We start from the raw sequence: 21,657 nt of genomic DNA on the forward strand, positions 1-21,657 counted from the left end.
TCACGCCAATCAAATCAAAATTAGTGAAACACATAAACATATATTATGAAAAACGGATGGGGTAGGAAAAAGGGCATGAAAACTTTGAAGTAAAGGGCAAAAAGTCAAAGTCTGAAAAGGAAAATCTACATTGGTTCTTAATGAATTCATTCAAAAAGCATAGAGTTTTTCTTTTTCAGCAATTAGCAAATTACTATGTGGGAAGCACTAATGAAATTTATGGTTTATGACAGGAACATAAAATGTTGCAACAAGGCCATGCCCACCGACTCCCGTTCACGGAGGAGGAAAGAGCGCAATATGGCATATCCCTAGAAAACCACGCCTACAATCAACTGAAGTTTCGGACCATTCAAAATATCGAAGGAGTAGTGTCGAAGGAGGAAGAAGCCAAGAGAGTCGTTGAGCAGTGCAACCTCACCAGGTACCTGGAGAAATTTGCGCAAGAGCCTGACCACACGAAGTGTGTGGAGTTTCTTAGGACATACGACCCCAACCAGGAGTGTGGCACCGTGATGGTGGGAAGGGCAGAAAATGCTAAACAGGTACAGCTGCACTTGAACCCAGCCTTGGTGGAGAAGGCGTTGGGATTGAAACTGAAGATAGAGAAAAAATAGAAAAGGGATGTCTACACCATGCTGAAAATGAAAAGAAAGGAGGTGCTAACCAATGATGGTATCAGCATCCACAACATCCCTGATACTGAAGCCAGGGTATAGGCAAAGCTAGTATACGCGCTCTTCTCCAGCCACCAGCGCTACAACGCCTTAATGCATCGAGTCAGCGTGCTTGTGCTGGAGAATGTAGCAGCCCACACCTTAGATGAAGTTGACTGGAATAGGTATGTTCGCAAAACCATCGACCAGGTGGCTAAAGCACTAGCTTTAGGAAATACGCCAGCAGGTGGAGAGTCTCCAGCTTCCAAGGCCATAGAAAGGAAGAAGGCCTTGTCCAAGGCCTCAGCATTTTGATTGCGCTCATCCAAGAGGCAGTAAAGGAGAGACAGAATGCAGAAGAATGAGAAGGAGAAATGTCGGATAGATCACCCCCTCACCAGGACAAAGAAGGGTCCACCAACAGAACCGAGACCGAGGATGAAGGGGAAGAACAGAAAAGCAAGAAGACAACCAAGAAACCCAAGAAGAAAATAGCCCAAAGGAAGAAAAAGGATCACGAAGGCCGCAAGAAGGAGAAAGAGGACTTGGAAAATGCCAAAAAGGAATCCCTTAAGGAGGCCAAGAAAAGGGAGAAGAAGAAGAAACAGGAAGAAGAAAAGGAAAAGGAGGAATTACAGAAGGCAAAGAAGGCGTGAAAACAGGAGGCTGAGGAGAGAAAAAAAGAAGGAAAATGAAGAAAAAACAAAAAGAAGGAAGAACACCGAAAAACAAAACCGGAAAGGCAAAGAAAAGCCGCCGAGGAAGAAGAGGAACTAAGAAGAAAGGAGGAAGAAGACCTGGCTGAGGCTGCACGCCGGTCTATCGAACAACAAAGCAGGGCAGATGAATTGGGGAATCTGAGCCCGCAAAGAGAAGGTCCTGGTTCTAACGCACAAGCACCGAAAATCGTGTCGCCCACTGCCATTCAGGCCAAGGGCAAAGCCCCAATTCACCTGATTCCTCCCCTCATGGTGCCTCCCACCGAACCAACCACCATCACCCCCAACATCCCGACGAGTGCCGATGTTTCGAATTTCGTAGCATGGATGCAATACTTCATCAACAAAGAAATGGCCCACGGACAAAGCACTGAAACTATGGCCACAGGGCAAAAGAGACCAACCACTGATGCAGAATCAAGGCAAGATCCTAAACGACAAAAGGTGGAAGCCTCGACATCACCAATCCACACAACGATGACGCCATCAACTAACTACGACAAGTACATCGCCGAGCTACTCTCCCAATTGGAGAAAGCTAAGGAGGAACGAATGATAGCTATGGAGTTGGCGGCTGAAAATGAGTCAATAGCTGGCTTCCAACTTGACAAAACTAGAATGATAGCCATGCAACAAGAGATCTTGGATCTCAAGCAAGAAGCCCAGACTTAGAGACTATAATATGATATAGTGATGGTTTAGACTTATGTACCGCCTTAATGAAACTAAGGACGATAGGGAAGAGCACTGGAGGCAGCTACTAGACAATGAAACATAGGAACTTGTGAAAGTGCAGAGACAACACAAGCTCCTGATCATGCAGTATGAGGAGCTCATTGCAAAAACCGCCACAGTCGAAGCGCTTATGGCTGAGCTCAATGCCAGGGACGAGGAAGGAAAACAGGACATGGAGCAGCAGTAGAACGAGATCGATTCCCTGACTGATCAGCTGAACTCCAAAAAAGAAGAACATGAGAAACTGGTCAAAGAACGGGAAGACCAAGAACAAAGGCTCACGACCCTGGCTCTAAGGCAAGGAGAGAGCCTAGAAGAGATGAACAAGAGAGTAGAGGAGTGGGCCACACAGAATGAAAGAAGGGTGAAGACACTGGCACGACGCCTTGCTTTGGTGGAAAAAGAGAAGGTCATCGCAGAGAACAAGGTAGAAGGCGCCCAGGTGGCCTTCGATGCCCAATAAAAGGCCTTCCTCAACACAATCATGGACACCACCCGCCCAGAGGAGGGAGAATCGTTGGAGATGGCACAAAAGAGGCTTAACATTGCACGCAGAGCCCTGTATGCAGGACTGTAGATGCCACCCCAACCTGTGGAGGTTAGATTGAGCCTGGAAGAGCAAAGGAAATACCTACTGCTAGCCAGACTAACCCCCCAAGAAATAGATGCCATAGGATTTGAAGAGGGAGCACAACAAGGAGACCGTTAAGGGCATGAAGTAGAACTCAAATTCGACATGGGCAGATTCAGAGAGGATGTAATTCCACAACCCCCCTCGTCGCAGTTTGAAGAGCAACAACAGGAGGATCCATCTGCGGAGAGACAAGCCGCTCTTAAAGAGAGATACATGAAGTTAGTCAAAGAAGCCAAGAAGCAGTTAAGGGCCAAGCCAGCCGTGCAGCCGTCCGCACCCCTCCCACCTTGCCATGATGACATCCTAGCTGGATTCCACGCAGAGCTAGTGGTTTGGGAGAGACAAGAAAAAGAAAAGGATCCATTAACCTTTAGCTTTCTCCTACCCAACAGCCTGCGGAGGGTCTTGTCGCTTAAGGTGATGGAGGAGGTGATCGCGATTGGTGGCCGACTAGGGCAAAAGTGGCTAGAAGAGAGAGAGAAGAGCCCCACCTCTTGGGGAACTGAAGAGGCCGACTACTGGCAAAACAAAGTTTTTGAAGTTCCACATACAGTACAGGGCTATAAAAGCCAACCCCTGTGGAGGAGGCGAGTATGCGACATTAGTATGCTCGCCTGGATGGCGTTTTGTAACACACTGCCCTTTGAGAGGAACAACCCCACATACATGGCACACCCTCGAAGGGCACGTGTGGATTTTGATGCCACCCTCCACGAGCGTCACGACTTTCCCATTATTTATAACTCCAATGTAGTATCCTTTGAACATGCCCTCCTCTTTAACTCAGAAAGCCTAGATGACTCTATGACGTGCTTCCTCGTAGATTTCTCTTCATGCCCCGATCCACCTTTTGTAACTACATGTAACTACCTTAGAGTACTTAAGCTATTACTTAAGCAGGACCCGACTCCACAAGAGCGCGGCCTGCCTCGCCTCTTCTTCGACCCTAACGCCATTGATAGCTCTGCCATGGCTCGTCTAATGATGAGGGCTAGTCTCCTCCCCTCTTCTTGCCTAGCCCTCCTAGAAGACGTGAATGACAGCTAGTTTACTAGATACAATCACCCTTTCCTCTCCACCACCTCTCTCCACGTCCGCATGAATCTGAAAGGATAAATGCAAAGCTACCAATTTTGGAGCAAATCCATCCGACCCCCTTCCCCTCCTCATTCAAATGAAGAGAATTAGGCCTTGGCTGTCATTCCACTATCGTAACTTCAAAAAAAAAAAGAAAAAAAAAAGTAAAAGTGAAGAAAAGAACAACATGAAAGGAAAAGCACGAAAAACGCTCTCCACTGAGACTGGAAAACATAGCCCACTTGCAAAAGCACTTACCACCACATAAAGCACGATCACTGTGTCAAGATTGTGGGAGAGAAGGAAGGAGTCTCACTTGAAGCTTTCTTGCTTGCACAATGGGGGAATACACACAAGGGTGGAGGCTGAAAACAGTTTTCCTCTTCTTAGTTGTGTAAGCCAAAAGAACTCTAGTACAAAGAAATAGAAGAACCCTATATATGGGTCTCAAACCAAACTCAACTAACTAAGGTGGCATACTAACTGAGCCACGAACTAGAGTAGATAAGGATAGCTATCATGTAGCTATTATTCATGGGCGGTGTACCAACCGCGTCTGCAACTACCAAGTCGGTGACATAAATACACAACGGTCACCCTGGTGTATCACGAGTGGAGCTCGATATCTCAACACTCCCCCTCGAGCTCAATCCCAATTCCTGCACACCAAGCAGGTCTCTGAACTTGCGCAGCTTCTCTGCGCCCAATGCCTTCGTGAATATGTCAGCTACTTGATCCTCTGTGCTGACATAAACTAGATCAATAAGACCTAGTAAAACCCTCTCTCGCACATAGTGATAATGCACCTCAATGTGCTTTGTTCTAGCATGATAGACTGGGTTATTTGCCAAGTGTATACTACTCATGTTATCACAATAAATGACAACTGACCCATCTGTAGACTGATGCATATCATAAAGTAGCTTATGCAACCAAGCTACCTCACATGCAGCCATTGCTGCACCCCTGTACTCAGCCTCTGTGCTCGACAAGGCAACTGTAGGTTGTTTCTTGCTGCTCCAAGTGACTGCAGCACTCCCAAAAGAGAACACATATCCACTGGTAGATCGTCTATCAGAAATACTACCAGCCCAATCAGCATCAGTGTATCCATGCAACTATATCTGAACCCCAATCTCATAAAATAGTCCATACTGCAATGTGGACTTCACATATCTGAGTATGCGTCTAGCCGCATCCAAATGTGGTTTCCTTGGAGCCTGCATAAACTGACTTACCAATCCAACAACATAGCTCAAATCTGGCCTGGTAATAGTCATATAAATCAAACTTCCTACTATGCATCTGTACATAGTAGGGTCTTTTAGAAGCCCACCTGCATCTGTGCTCAGCTTCACATTCTGCTCCAAAGGAACTGAAATAGGCTTACAGCCTGTCATCCCATATTTGGACAGCATGTCCAATCCATACTGCCTCTGCAAGAGCTGTATCCCACTTGGTGATCTAATCACCTCAATGCCCAAGAAATAACGCAGCTCTCCCAAATCCTTCATCTCAAACTTCTTTCTCTATTTTTCTCACATAAAGTGAGAAATCTGCCTTGGAAATCTGAAAGCCAATAGTGACAAGATACTGTCCTATCTTGTCAGACCATGCTCTAGGTGCTTGCTTCAAGCCATATAAGGCTTTCTTCAACCTGCAAACAAACTTAGGATGAATAGCATGCACATAACCTGGTGGCTGCTCCATATAGACCTCTTCTTGCAAATCACCATGCAAGAAGGCATTCTTTACATCCATCTGATGTAAAGACCATCCCTTTGATGCAGCCATAGCAATGACTGCTCTTACGGTTTCCATCCTTGCAACCGGACTGAATGTTTCTTCATAGTCAATGCCATATGTTTGTGCATACCCCTTGACTACTAATCTTGCCTTGTATCTGTTCACAAAACCATCTGCATTGTGCTTCACCTTATAAACCCACTTACAGCCAATTGCATTTTTACCTTTAGGCAAAGGTACCAATTCCCATGTAGCATTTGCTTCCAAGGCATCCATTTCTTCATCCATGGCTTTCTCCCATTTTTCTTTTCCCATGGCTTCCTCAAAAGAAGTGGGTTCTGGTTCCTGTATCACTTTAACCATATATGCATAGTGAATGGCTGTAAATCCATCATATTTCAGCATATCCACAGGATGCCTAGCTCTCGTAGACCTGCGCAAAGTAGGTTCACTCCCAGGTGCTCTCAAAACATCCCTAGTTTTCCTTACTCCAGGTGTAACAATAGAAGGAATACCCAACTCATCATCAATGCTCTGTTATGAGCCACTGGATTCACCATCCACATAAGAGTGACCTGCATTCACATCAAACATGGGCTGATCAACCTTCTCTTTTCCTTTTCGTGATACCTGCATACCACTATCTGCATTACTTTGAGAAGATTCTCATGATCTCAATCTGCTTGTCCATGGCGAAGAATGTGAACCACTGCTAGAGGACGCTCCAAGTCCACTAATATTTTGTGACTGCTGCTGTGAATTCTGTGCAGCATTACCATTTTGTGCATCTACATCATCAATCACATTTACTGGTTTATACCAGCTACTCATCTCATCAAAAACATCTCTGCTCACTATAAACTTACGAGTAGAAGGGTTATAGCATCTATACCCTTTTTGCTGCAGAGAGTAACCAATAAAGATGCACTTCTCAGCTTTTGGATCCAACTTGGATCTCAACTCATCTGGCACATGTACATAGGCAATGCAACCAAAAATTTTCAAATGAGAAATATCTGGTTTCCTACCAGTATACCTCTCCTCTGGAGTCATTCCATGTATTCCTGCAGTGGGTGTCATGTTCATTATGTAGACTGCTGTAGCAACTGCTTCAGCCCAATAAAAATCTGGCAAGTCTTTTTCATTGAGCATGGCACGAGATACCTCTCCAATATGCATGTTTTTCCTTTCTGCAATTCCATTTTGTTGTAGGGTATGACTGCATGAATATTGCTGCTTTATGCCATGCTCCTGCAAGAACTTTGCAAACTCATTTGAGAGGTACTCTCCCCCTCCATCTGACCTTAGGCATTTTATCTGCAGGCATGTTTCTTTTTCAACCATAGCTTTAAGAGTTTTGAAATGCCCAAAAACTTCACTTTTCTTTTTCATAAAATACACCCAAACTTTTCTGCTATAGTCATCAATAAAAGTGACAAAATAATGACAGCCTCCAAGAGATGCAGCTTTAGTAGTCCACACATCGGAGTGGATTAATTCCAATGGCTTCTCACTCTCTTGAACATGTCTAGGAAATGATTTCCTTGCCTGTTTTCCAAACTGACAGGCTTCACATACCTTATGCATTTTTGCAACCTTGAATTTGGGCATTTCTGCAACAATATTTTGGGCCTGCATTGATTTAAGTCGCTGTACATTAACATGACCAATGCGTTTATGCCAGATATCAATATCTGCAACTACACCGGTTCCATGTGCAAACATTGCTGCACTCAATTCAGACATGTCTGCATCCAATGTAAACATTCTGCCATTCTTATTTCCTTTTGCTATCAAGCGACCTTTATTTTTCATATCCTCAACAAAGCATCCATGAGGATTAAATCTGACCTGCAAGCCCTGCTCAACCATTTGACCAACAAAAACCAGATTCTTGGTGATATTCGGGACATGAAATACATTGGACAGGTATTTCTTTTTCCCATCCTGCATAGACAAATGAATTTTTCCAATCTGCACAATAGGATGTGCAGTATCATCACCAGTCTCCACAAATCCTGGTTTTTCCATTTTTCTTGCATCCTCCATCCATTCTGCATGACCTGTCATGTGGTTTGATGCACCTGAGTCAACATACCATACATCATTGCTTTCTTCTGCACTTGTCACAAAATTGTTCATGTGCTGCACCATAAACAAGTGCTCATTTCTGTCATCACCCTGTCTACTAGAAGATGCATAATTCCCTTGTTGCAATTTTCCATTCATGATGTCATTCTGCTTTTTATAGCAGTCTTTAGCCATATGACCCATTTTACCACAGTAGTAGCATTCAACATTACTGTTTGCATTTTGGCCTCTTTGCCATCCACCACGACCTCTTTGGCTCCCCCTGCCTCTAGAGTTACCACGTCCTCCTTCATAGGACTGGTTTTCTTGAGTTTGCTGCATATTCTGATTTCTGCCACGGCCTCCTCTACCTCTGCCTCTACCTCTTCCAGCATTTGAGTAGAAGACAGCTTCTTTTGAAGTTCCTCCTGAAGAAGATGCACCACCATTTCTCTACTCCTCAGAAATTAGAAGAGCAATCAACTCCTCAAAGTCCAGAAAACTTTCACGAACTGAAATGGATGTCCGAAACTGTGCATAATCCTTTCCTAGACCATTCAAGATCACAGAAACTAAATCATCATCTTCCACTGGCGACCCAATGGAAGCAAGTGCATCTGCAATCTTCTTCACCTTCATGTGGTAGTCGTTGATGCTCATATTTTCTCTTTGCACATTGTGCAACTCTTGCTTGAGCTGCATTTTCCTGGCTTGCGTATTTGTGCTATACATTTTTGACAAAGTATCCCATGCCTCCTTTGGCGTACTTGCATCTTGAATATGCACAATCATAGAGTCTGAAATGCTAATAGACAGCCAGTACATAACTTTCCTAGCTCTCTCATGCCATGCTTTAAATGCCTGCATTTGCTGTTGATTGGGAACGTCAGGAAGAACTGGTTCTTCTTCATTTGCTGCAACAAATTCCCAATATCCTTTTCCCATAAGGAAATTCGTCATTCTAAACTTCCATGCTTGGAAGTTATTCTTGTCAAGCTTTTCAGTGACAATCTGTGAAAGAGAATCACACGCCATTACAGAATACTGCAAGAAATTCTGTCACTGCAAAAACACAACTTCACCCTCACAAGGGCAAATCTGCAAAACTGGCGAAAGTGGTCTTTGACCACACAGTCACTTCCTAGTGACGATTTTGCATAAACAGGAACCAAGGATGATTCTGTAACTCCCAATGTCTCTGCACACAAGCATACGATGCAATTTCTGTGGTAACTTTTCACTGACCTGTAGAACAGTGGTCGCACAGCATAAAACAGGCCTTTTCCTGAGTGCGTGCAGAAAACTTCCGCCTCCAAAACAGGCCCCGAAATGGCCTCAAATAAAAAAAACAAGGTCGCCCAGGGCTAAAGGCCTTTCCTGCAGCATATACTGCCCTCTTGCTTCACCGCGAAGAGCGTCTCAACCTGAGACAATGCACTCCTGCACTTTCCGGCTGTGCTACCTGCAGAGATCTGCTCCCAAAACAGAAAATGAAAGCAACACTGCTCCTCTTACCAGAACATCGTGAGCTTGGCTTGCTTTCTTGAGCTCCTTACCACGAACAAGGCTCTGATACCATGTCAAGATTGTGGGAGAGAAGGAAGGAGTCTCACTTGAAGCTTTCTTGCTTGCACAATGGGGGAATACACACAAGGGTGGAGGCTGAAAACAGTTTTCCTCTTCTTAGTTGTGTAAGCCAAAAGAACTCTAGTACAAAGAAATAGAAGAACCCTATATATGGGTCTCAAACCAAACTCAACTAACTAAGGTGGCATACTAACTGAGCCACGAACTAGAGTAGATAAGGATAGCTATCATGTAGCTATTATTCATGGGCGGTGTACCAACCGTGTCTGCAACTGACAAGTCGGTGACATAAATACACAACGGTCACCCTGGCGTATCACGAGTGGAGCTCGATATCTCAACACACTGCACCTAGGGATTCTCAAGTTAGGCGTGCCCGATGGCTTCGGTCGGTCGGCTCCACTCCTAACCTCCTAGCCCTTTTGCTCCCCTACTTCACGCTTAGGGCGCATCAAGGGCATGACATACCTAGGGAGGTAACACTCGCCTATGGTTAGACCTGTCACCCTAAGCCGCTTGCACTGCACCTCCCTTGGCACAAATGGGATCCTCAAGTGTGGGACATCACCCAAGCTTACCTACAGTCAAACCCACCTCCCCATTCCACTAGCAGGAGCATAATGCACTAACACAATAAGGTAGGCATTCCCCTTAGGAACATCACCGCACCTTCTCCTTTCAGGCATCACAAAAAGCAACAAACCACCAACTTCGGAGGCCCCCGTCAACCCCGCAATATCCATTTGGCCTCTCGGACAAAAATCATTTCACATCTTCCACAAGTACCTGAGTCTCCAAGTGGCCCTCACCTTTACACCACTTGGCCAATTGCCGGCCAACCTACAACAACACAGAAGTGCTATGGGACTGGCACCCATCTAGGAGGGGGATAATACTAACCCTAAGTCGAGATGGCGGAAAAACCAAAAAAAAACATGGCAAAAGAGCAAAGATACGCAGGTGACCTCCAAAGCTAAGTCGAGGCAAAAAGCACAATTTTAAATGAAAGGCGCCTCAAAAAACTTGAAAAACTCTTGTAAAAGAGCGCCAGACTCCCTCCTGTGCCAATTGTAAAATATTAGATGGGTGTATCCTAGAGGCATAAGGCTAGAAGAGGGAAATGAAAAAAGGGCCTTGCCACAATGGTCGATCATGTAAAAAAGGGATGGGCGCCCATGGGGTTTTAGGGTTTGTATATATAAAGTTCAAAAAGTGAATGGAAGCTCATTCTTTGGTGTGTGGCTAACAAGAGCTCTCTTCTTCTTCTCTTCTCCTCATCTTCTTGCTTGTGTGTGCTCTTGAGAGAGGGAGTGTGAGAGTGAGGGAGTGAGTGTGTGAGAGTGAGGGATCAAGAGGGTGAAGCTCTTCACCATCCCCTCTTCTCTTCTCTTTTCTCGCGCACACGGCTATGGAGAATGGAGCTTGGAGATGGAGGAGGCTTGAGGATGCTTGAGCTCGCATCTAGGATCGTGGAGCTACCGGGGTGTGCGAGAAAGGAGGCAACTCGTATCGGCATCAATGTGAGCTCACTACACTCATAGGATCGACGGCGCGTCGGCTAAGTGATAGATAGCCATTAGAGCTCGCTTGAAACGCTTGAAGCAATAAGCGGTCCGTGGGTCTTGGCGGTTAAGCGTGAGCTCCCACTACATCCATTCATAGCATGGTAGTATTAAATTTCAATCAATTTTGATTCTAAAAGTTTGAAGTTTCTCCCTCTCTAGCTTCCTCTCTGGTCTCTATTTCAATGAGCAACTTCAATTAAGAGATCTTAGCAAAATTCTATCATAGGAGATGTAATTCAAGAATTTTTGCTAGTAGACCCTAGTTTACAAACAAAAACTAGGGTTTACCCTAATGACATTGAGAAGAGTGATTAGAATTTAGGGCATAATACTCAATATTTAGTAGTTAAAATATGGGAATTTTAGAGAATTTCAAGAGACCAACTCTAGTAGGGACAAGATTTGTCATCCATGAAGTAAATTGAAGACCGATTCCCAAGTAAAACAAGGGGCAATTTGGTTTGAGAGCTTACCGATTGCTATAGAAAATGCAAGACATGTTGGAGATTGAAGAAGGAGATAATGTTGGATCTTAGTGTACTTCAAATTTTAGCAATTCAAGTTAAAGAAATACCACAAGGGGTGCTAGTTTTGGGGCCAAGTAGGTATCCAATATCCAAGATTCATTGGTAACATGTCTTTTAGTTTATGTGAATTTTATTACTTGTGATTAGTAGTTAATCAAGTTATTCATCACCCTATTTGAGAAGGAAGGCTGGTTTAATCTAATCAATGAATAAACAATGTACACTCTATGGTAAAGCTTTGAGTTTCTTTAGGTAGACATTGTACACATTATTATAACTTGCAACTACATATAGCAACACTAAAGAAAGGCAAAAGATACATGTGAAGGTTAACCAATTGACATGCACAAGTGCTCATAAGCTACCTTATGTGCACATGTCCAAGATTTGTGGACTGTGCATAAGTGCATCCTAGATGACTTGTATAAGTAGACCCTAAATGATGTAAATGAGTGCCTCAATGATTAGGCACTTGTGCACAAGTGCCACAATCGTTAGTGTGCACGGTTGTTTCTTTTAAACCTAATATGCACGAATGTAGGTGACTTGCAATGTGTATGATGGCCCTATTTACTATGGAACTAAGTGCTTACTACTTTGTGCAAACGAGTGCCTATGTGCAAAGATATATGAATTGTTGGATACAATGTGAGATGATATTGATGCTAAGCGCACAAGTGCTATGATGATAATTCACAAGAGTGTAGTCAAACAGACAAACTAAAAATATCAATGGAGGGACGAGCACTAGGCTCAATGATGGAATAATTAGAGTAAAAGAAAAAGTAAAAATGCAAAAATCTATAATAATCTTTAAACACATGTTTAAACAAAAACTCTTGATTTTCTTTTTTCCTCCTTACTAATACAACCAATATAGAGGGTGGCTTTGTTTTATTGTCTTGCATACTTTTGATATCTCTTTTATATCGTATATACATTTTGTGTTTTTTAAATGTGTTTCTAATCTCAATGTTTTGTGCACTTAAATTTTTCTAATCTTCCCAACTTCCAATCTTTCTTTTCTACTTACAATCAACCCAAATCCTTCCTAAACCTAGCCACGCATATTTTCAAGCATATACATTGCCAATATGGATTATTATATTTCATTTTGAGTTGTAGTGATTGAAACCCTAAAATACAAAGTGGGGTGCAAATCCTAACTCTAATTCACCCTAATCCTAATTTTGGTTAATGTAAGGGTGGTACGTCTTAATTGTAAGCTTTCATGTTAATGCCTCCATATTTCTCAAGCTTTGTTGGTGCAATCTTTGAGGAACTATTCCTCTATTCCATGATCTTATGGTATCATTACTTGGGAGACAAAGTGTAAGAATGTATATTCTAGCCCAATATTTTGGTTCCAACGTTAAGTCCAAGGACTCCCTCTTTCTCTCCCTCTCCCTCTCAAATGCAAGATGGAGTTCGCTCTCCCTTTCGCTCTCTCTTTCGTTTGTTCGCGCAAAATAACACGCTCAGGTTTCTGCCCGCATTTTTTCATCTGAGCATTGTCGCTATTTTACATCGAAAAGCGCCATCGCTATGCCTTCGTATCCTTGTAGTGTAACCAGTTGAATGCACTAGAGCAAAGAGTACTAAAACCAAAGAAAGTGGAGTTATTCTTACAAGCAAATGATCATGCACTTTAAGATGAGTTGAGAGATGCTAAAGAGACCGTACGCAGCTTATGGGATTGAAGAAGAATACATAAAGCTCCATCTATAGATTCCTCAGCAATCTTCTCATCAAAATCAATCTCTTCAATTTGCAAGCCATAGATAATAGCCTCAACAGCAGCTACTAAAGCCTCTTCATGGATAATATCGTGTGTCGGCTCTTCAATAATCTATGGTTTTCTTTTAATGATGTCAATGATAACATCATGAACTTCTCTTTTGGCAATCTCCAAGACTTCTCCAAGAGTGAATTCAATTTTAGAGTTAAAAATCCGATCCTTAAGCACCTTCTTCAAGTTCATAGTCATCTCAATACCGAAACGCAACTTAAATCCAGGTTGCTTTCTTGGCTTTAGTTCTTTTGTCTTCTAGGCTTTTTGATTATAGAGAAGATTTATAAAGCCATACATGAAAGAATTTATATTTTTCATACTTCGAATCCTATCTATGTAAATATTCCATATGAAAATTTAGATTGGAGCTAATAAAAAAACAAGTTGATTTTATCAATAGATTACTCAACAACCCATATAATCAAGAAACTCTCTTATGAGCACTTAATTTTTGGTTATTGCTTATACTTGTATTTCCAAGGATAAGAGGAGAAAATTTGATTCCAAGTTGCATAAAGTATTTTTATTGTTGGGAGAAAGATTCTAGAGAGATTAAATATTGTTTATGGATTCGAATGGCAAAAACGACATTACTTAGCCATGATGTAAAATTCAATGAAAAGACATAAGAAATCTATAAAGAGTGTTAAGCTATACCTGGTATTTTAAGAGAATGGAAAATACAATACCACCATGTATCATGGACATTACTTAGCCATGATGTGATTTGATTCCAAGTTGCATAAAGTATTTTTATTGTTGGGAGAAAGATTCTAGAGAGATTAAATATTGTTTATGGATTCGAATGGCAAAAACGACATTACTTAGCCATGATGTAAAATTCAATGAAAAGACATAAGAAATCTATAAAGAGTGTTAAGCTATACCTGGTATTTTAAGAGAATGGAAAATACAATACCACCATGTATCATGGACATTACTTAGCCATGATGTGAAATTCAATGAAAAGACATAAGAAATCTATAAAGAGTGTTGAGCTATACTAGGCCAACCAAGAAATATTAAGGTGAGAGTATCACAACCAAATGTTCAACCTAACATTCACCAAGCGGCAAATGGGATAATAGAAGGCTAGAGTTGAGCAAGTATTCAAACATTTTATGAATATCTAGGCAAACAAACAATGGAGAGCATTTGCGTTGTAAGATTATGACGTCCAAAAGGCTATGCAATTAGACATAGATTCTTTAATAAAGAATACGACCTAAAAGTTAGTTCAATTGCTAATCATCCATTATCATATAAGCGAATTTATAAGCTCCACTTATCAATGTTATGAAACCTTAAAAATTAAATGTCATACTTTGTTTCAAATTCATTGGAAGTCCCCAAAGGCAAGAAAGTTGTCTTTACATCCATCTAAACAAGCTTTAAGTTTTCATTAGCAACCAATGGAAGCACTATATGAAGGTGGTCATCTTAAATACTTGTGAGAAGATTACATAAAAGTCTATTCCCTTTTGCTATTTATATAGTTGAGCAATGTATCAAATGTTGACATCTTTAACTTTATAAAATTGAATATGTGCAATGCATTTATTCCTATACTCCCTAAAAACACAACCAATATAGTGAAAGGGATTTCTTGCCGATGTGTTGGCATATGCTTGTGATAGTGGTGCCTATAATACCTTTTATGTTATATCCTTATACAACATGATTTGTGACAAGAAAGTGCACATACGAACCAACACCTTTGCTTCATATGAATGGCTACCATCATTACAATGGATAAGGTATCCATAGCACCAACATGTGGACCTTTCGAGTTGTGCATGTACAATATATAAAATTTCATTGCACAAACACAATGCATACAATCTAACTATTAGAGGGGTTTCTGGTTCTAATATATTACCATTACACATGATGAAGACACTCATGGTATACTTCATGTTGGATGTTCATAATTTTCTCTAATATCATGATTTGCAACCAAAAATTGCACACAACTATTCTGGTCAATGGATGGTCATCCAATGTCTTGCAAGGTAAAATCTACAAGTTTGCAACTTAGTATAGTTCTAAGAAATCTAAGCATTATGCAAATTTTTTTGATAACCTCCATGGGTGCTCTTAACCCTTCATATCATGGTGATTTTACAATTTTCTGCATTATGATAATTATACAATGTTCAAGTCTCAAGTGCTCTAACACAAATTCAGCAATGGAAGCATGTGGTGGACTCCCCAAATGCAATCAACTTAGAACAGTCAATGGCTTTACTTACCATCATAATGCCTTTCATAATTATTGTATTGGATATCTGGTTATGTTATATGCACAACTATATGACTTTTTCATTTGCAAAATCTGGGTAAATTCTATGGTGTTGTTTTGTATACCTCTCTCTACTTAATACATTTTTAAGTTTTTAAACAGTTATTTCAATATCATTTTGCACGTAGTTTGAAGCGACAGAGCAAGGAAAATCAACATTCCATGGCCTAGAGCAAGAAGATCACAACAGGTACGAAAAATGAAATTTTCAATGGGAGGAAGGGGTACAAAAGAAAATGCACGATTCCTCCATTTGTGTGAAATTTTAGTTGCTTGCTCTCTTTTAAGCATGCTTAACCATTTAAAAACTAGTTCCAATTTCCATGTTGACAGTTGACTACAAGTGATATTGTTCCATCAAAGTGTACACGCCTGCCTAGTTTGCTTTTCCTTGCAAAGAAAATAATTTAAGAGGTCACAATTTAGGTCTAGAAGAAAAACTAAATCTTGAAAATTACGGCCGAAGGTCACTAGCTGCACACTAAGTTGTCGAAATACTGCCAATTATAGACTGATCTTCTATACATTCTAGCACAAAAGTGGTATTGATTACACAGATACTCATCAATTCACTCGTCGTGATTGCTATCACACTGGAATGCTGCAGCTCGACAGGAAGACCTACATCAACGATATGTTGAGCAAAAAAAAAAAACAATCTTTCTACTGCCAGATCAGCCTGGCCATGCATCATCAGTGCCCTGTTGAGGAAAACCTATGGCTGATGCTCAAAAACCATTGCACACTTCTGCTGCTCTGATGTGTTTACTGTACCACTAGTCAGACCACTAGTCAGGTTTGTGCTAGCACAATTGCTGAAGAACGTGGACGAACTACATTCAGAGCCCCTCGTGCAGTTGCCTGTGAGCCCAGATACACTTAAGTTAAGCTTGAAACAGCCATTCATGATATGAGCTATGGGTTGGCTTCAATAGAAAGAAGGCAGCATTAAAGAAACAGAAATCTTGTCCAATTTCAGCTACATGTAACTGTACATGTAAAACTCAAACAATCAAATAAGTTTGAATACCTCAAAGAATGAGTTGTAATTGAGACGAAGTAAGAACTGTCTCAGGAAAGGAGCACGCTGACTGCCAGCAAGTTTGCTACTCCTCAGGATAGTATATAGGGAATTTGACTTCTTGTTGAATTCCTGGGACAATAGTCAACAGTCAGACAAGAGGAGAGATGCAAACAATTGAACGTTGGTGTATTTTTGAAGTAGCAAATGCTTATCTAAGCAGTGGAAAAACAACATTAGAATGTTTGCATCATGGATTTCACATTTTACTGCACTAGCTTTTCATACCAAGTGCACAGTTCTATATACTAAAAGTTTCAAATAAAAACAAGGGACAACGCTTCGGAAAGCTTCTAAACACTTCTGATATGTCTACTAAGCCTACCTCCAAAAAAGAAGATTTTGCAAGAAATCCCAATTTACTGGAATTCAGAAGCATTATGGAACCTACAACTCAAGGTGGAAGCTTCAGTTGAAAGCAATATTGGTCACATAGGATCAAGCAAGCACAATGCAACCCTCAGGAGGAAGATGGGATCTCTTCAATCTTAATGAAATTCTGATTGCATAGATTGTGGGCATGGATCATTGTAGATCATCATGGAATAATGTGTGACAGCCTAACAAATCCACTTGCTCAAACTACACGATAGAACGAAGACCATGATGATTTAGTGAGAGTGTGCAACGGAAGACACCAACACAGAGAAGAAGACAGCAAAAAGACAAAGGAAGAAATCTGCACTGACTGAAATAAATGCTGAATACAGACGGAAGGACTGATCAGTCCCTGCATGCAGACTGAGGTGTCAGTAAGAGCACCAGATCTGGCTGGAAATAATAATGGCAGCAGCAGCACCGGAGATGGAGTATACCAGAAGTAAAACGAGCAGCCTGCAAAAGATGATCTACCCCAACCAAAGTCCCAGCTATAAATAGCAGAAAGTGTGCCAAACTGGTTGACCTGATGCTGGCCAACCAGCAGCCAGCAGTTTGACTGCCAGTTGGAAGCATATAAAAATGCCAGGAAAATCAATTGACATGGCAGAAAAATCTGGGGAAAATGGACAATGTCTCTAGGGTGGCACAGGCTAGGAAATGCAGAAAAATGCTCAAGAAACTCAAGAAGTGCACACTAAAATGCCAGAGTTCCCATGTCTCCATCAAACTCTGATAGGAGCTCACAATTGGGAGATGACAGACTAACAACACTAAAAGTGGCAAGCTAACACCCCCTCTCACTTCCAGGGAGTGTCTAAAGGCCCAAGAATCTCATGTGACGAAGCATAGAAGACTTGAGCAAAGGCTTTGTGAAGAGATCCATTGCATTGTCATCACTAGGATAGTAGCCCACCACTAACTCAAAGTCCACAATCCGCTCTTGAACATAGTGGTACTAAACCTCCACGTGTTTCATGCAAGCATGAAATACCGGGTTCTTTGCCAAAGTGAGAGCACTCTAATTGTCCACATGTAGCTCCATAGATCTTGGCTATGGAAAGCCAACCTTCCCCAACAAAAGACAAAGACAAACTACCTCCATAGCTATAGAACAAAAGGCACAATACTCACACTCTATAGACGAAAGAGCCATAGTAGGCTGCTTCTTACTGCTGCAAGAGATAGCGCCTGATTCAAGGGAGAAGGCATAGCCAATAGTGGACTGTCTTGAATCCACATCACTAGCCCAATCGAAGTCACTCCATCCAAAAAGAGTGGCCCCCTCTCCATACATGATCTCGTGGGTTCGAGTCGCCTGTAGGTAGCGTAGAATGTGCAGAGCCACTCACCGGTGAGCTTGACTAGGAGTCTTCATGAAAGAAGACAACAAAACCACCCTAAAAGAGATGTCCCACTGAATGTGGATCAGCCAGATCCAAGAGCTAACAAGGCACCCATAACGAGTAGCGTCACTATGGGGATCTCTTGCTGCCATAAGCCTGGACTCTGGGTCCATGGGGCATGAAATTGGCTGATAATCAACCCTATCAAACTCTAAGAGAAGCTCGAAGATGTACCTGTGGTGGAAAATAAAAATGCCCTTTGCCATCTAATAAATCTCCAATCTGAGAAAGAAATGTAGAATCCCAAGATCTCTCATGTCGAACTCTTGGCCCACGATTTGTCAAGTTTGATCAACCTCTTGTGTGGCTCCTTCTGATGATGAGGTCACCAACATACAAGACCAAGATGCACCTACCCTTCGCAACCTTGTAATAAAGGTTGGGGTCATGATCTGAACGATGGAAGCCATTGTCCAAGAAAAATCGATCAATCTATTGATGCCAAGCCCTAGGAGTTTGTTTCAAGCCATAGAGAGCCTTCCAGAACCCGTAAACATGGTTCTCTTTCCCCTACAAAGGGACCAATGGTGACCGGCAACTAAAGCCAAGATAGCTCAAATAGTGGACATATGAGCTATCAGTGCAAAAGTCTCAAAATAATCCAAACCTACCCGCAGAGAGAAGCCCTTGACAATAAGCCATGCCTTATGCTTGTCCAAGGTCCCATCTGTAAGATACTTATCTTATAGACCCACTTCACACCAATCACCTTCCACTTTTGTGGACAAGGAAGCAACTCCCAAGTCTGGTTCCACTCAATAGAATTGAGCTCAGCCTGCATAGCACTGCACTGAACATCGTGTGCAAGAGCCTTATCATATAGTAGACTCATGAGTTATGATCTTGAAGAATCTATGACACAAGGGCATAGTTCACGCAAAGTGAACTATCTTGCAAGGCCTGAAGCCTAGCTAACTTGTGTGGGCAAAGAGTCATCTCAAGGAACTGAGTAATCCTTGAATCTTGCATGAGCCACTAATACCACCAAGAAATGGTAAGATGCTCATCCCCTTGCAAACACCGAGAAGCCTCTCGTACTTGTAAATCACCTGTTTGTGGAAGGGACTCCATCTCACTAAGGGAAGGCATATCCTCCTACCTTATGAAGAAGACTCTCCCTTTGATGGCTCAATCCCCCCCCCACTCCCAAGAGCAAATCTAAGGAGATAGGGAAGGGATAGGAAGCTCGATAACAAAATAGTAAATGGAGGAGCCATCAAAGGTGGAAGGGGAGAGCCTGATGGTTTCTTTGGCATAGTTGGGGAAGAGACAAGAGTGCGGCGGAGAGTCTTGAAGATAAAGATCTGTCATGGAGAACTGCCATGTGAAATGCCACGAATATGGTGGATCCAAAGTTGACCACTCATAAAGAACCGAAAAAGGAATGAATGCGCACAAATGCATGTTTATATGAATATAATGCCAATACATAGAGTAATGCAAAGGGATATGTAAGAGTTCTTGCTTACGCAGAAGGCGATGCAACGGTGCCACTAAACAATGTCCTTGTAAGATGCAATGCCATAAATCAGGTGGATCCACAGTTGACCACTCATAAAGAACCGAAAAGAAATAAATACGCACAGATGCATCTTTATATCAACATAATGCCAATGCATAGGGTAATGCAAAGCGATATGTAAGAGTTCTTACTTGTGCAAAGACGATGCAATAGTGCCACTGAACAATGTCCTTGCAGGGGAATTGTTCACTTATTTCCAGTGCCCTTTTACAATCATGTCATCTTGACAATGCGGATGAAGTTACAAATAACCTTAAGTATAATACAAAGAATAAATGTCTGAAATGTCCAAAGCGAAACTGTAAACATCATCACTGCCGTTGAACAAGAGAAAAAACCACCTCCTCTCAAATTGGAGAAAAAAGCAAGAAAAAAGCACTCACTTCTCGTCAATCTAAAGAAGTAGAGGGTGGATCCAAGCCAATCTAAGGTAGGATGTGCTATAGAATCATTCGATTAACCACTTTGGTCAAAATGTCTGCAAAAGTGCCGCTTGAAGGCACAAACCCTAGCTTAACTTGCACTCTGATAAAGTGAAAGTAGATTCCCATAAATCGCGTCCTGATCAGGCTGCCTGCAAGGGCGATGACACTTTGGTTATCGCAGAAGACAACTGTAGGAGAATCACAAGGAAACTAAAGTGCAACCAACAAGCTCCTCAGATATATGGCCTTAGTGGTATCATCAAAGAGAGCCCTCTACTCATCCTCCACCGTGGAAGTCACTACTCTCTTCTACTTACAACTTGACTAAGAAATGAGAGCTGTGCCCAAGGAAAAGAGATAACCTACAAGCATAAACCATGTCCATAAATCAATTCACAATGAAAAGAACACCACAAATATCTCAATACACGAAGACAACCAATCCAGTCTGACATCCTCGAACACTACTGAGTATTCTAAATCTCGCCTAGTATGAATCAACCAAAGAAGCTTCCCTACAACAAATCGATAGGTGTATATATCGAAGGGCTAACCTAGGGTATCCTTTCACAAATGGACAAATACTTCCCCCTAGAATGAACTACGTCCATCCCCAAGAAATAAGATAACAGACCAAGGTCAATCATCTCATAAGGTATGTAATTTTGCAAAGGGCCTAATGTATACTTCTTTGTTGTATTTATTTCTTACTAACATTTCACTTTGCAGAGGACATTGGAGCCTCATATATATTAATATTCTTACTGGAGATATTATCCTCATGAACTCTCTTAGTGGTATCCACGGCCAAGCAAAAATGTGCGTTGAGTAGAATACTTCTTGCTTTTTGGTTTATTGTTTATTTTATTTCATTGTCTATTTTAGTAACATGTTTCCATTTACAGTGTTGGGCAGCTCGTGGCTACCTTTTTTGGACATCACATGAGGATATTGTTGATCCGCAAAAACCATACAGCTTTTTCCAGAGCCAGTGATAAGTAAGTCATCGACGTACAACAGGATATATCTGATCCCTGCGCATGTAGTGCGCACATAGAGATTTGGATTATAGGGGTTAGAATGGCATCCATGAGTCTGTAACAACTCATCCATCCTCTAGAACCAAGACCTCGAAGCTTGTTGGAGTCTATAAAGAGCTTTCTGCAAACAAAACACCTTATTCAAACGATCTGCAGAAGGAAACCCAGATGGCTACTCTACATAGACTTTCCTTCTCCAAATAACCATTCAGAAAAGTGTTCTTGACATCCATCTAGTATAGTAGCCAACTGTGGTGAGCGGCAAGCGCAACTAGCAAATGAAAAGATGTCATCCGAGCATTGGATGCGAAGGTCTCCTCATAAGCAATACCTTGATTCTCAAAAATCTTATATTTGTCTAGACTCCCATCAACCTTTAGCTTGGTCCTAAAAAT

The 21,657-nt window shown here is 41.8% G+C and overlaps 1 protein-coding gene across 1 annotated transcript in view; it reads right to left on the reverse strand.

Moving 5' to 3' along the window:
* Positions 1 to 15,626: 15,626 nt before the first annotated feature.
* The window catches only part of GCP4 (GAMMA-TUBULIN COMPLEX PROTEIN 4), a 156,447-nt gene continuing 150,416 nt past the window's right edge, over positions 15,627 to 21,657 (reverse strand). Inside the window, exons 15-16 of the mRNA XM_087689343.1 lie at positions 16,441 to 16,563; positions 15,627 to 16,271 (exon numbers count right to left, since the gene is read on the reverse strand). Coding sequence (XP_087545469.1) covers positions 16,203 to 16,271; positions 16,441 to 16,563 — 192 coding nt within the window. The 3' untranslated portion in view covers positions 15,627 to 16,202. The remainder of the gene's footprint in view (positions 16,272 to 16,440; positions 16,564 to 21,657) is intronic.

Source organism: Lygodium microphyllum, chromosome 12, assembly GCF_053477565.2.
Source record: "Lygodium microphyllum isolate KBCC chromosome 12, Lygodium_microphyllum_v1.1.10, whole genome shotgun sequence".
NCBI classification, from domain to species: Eukaryota; Viridiplantae; Streptophyta; class Polypodiopsida; order Schizaeales; family Lygodiaceae; genus Lygodium; species Lygodium microphyllum.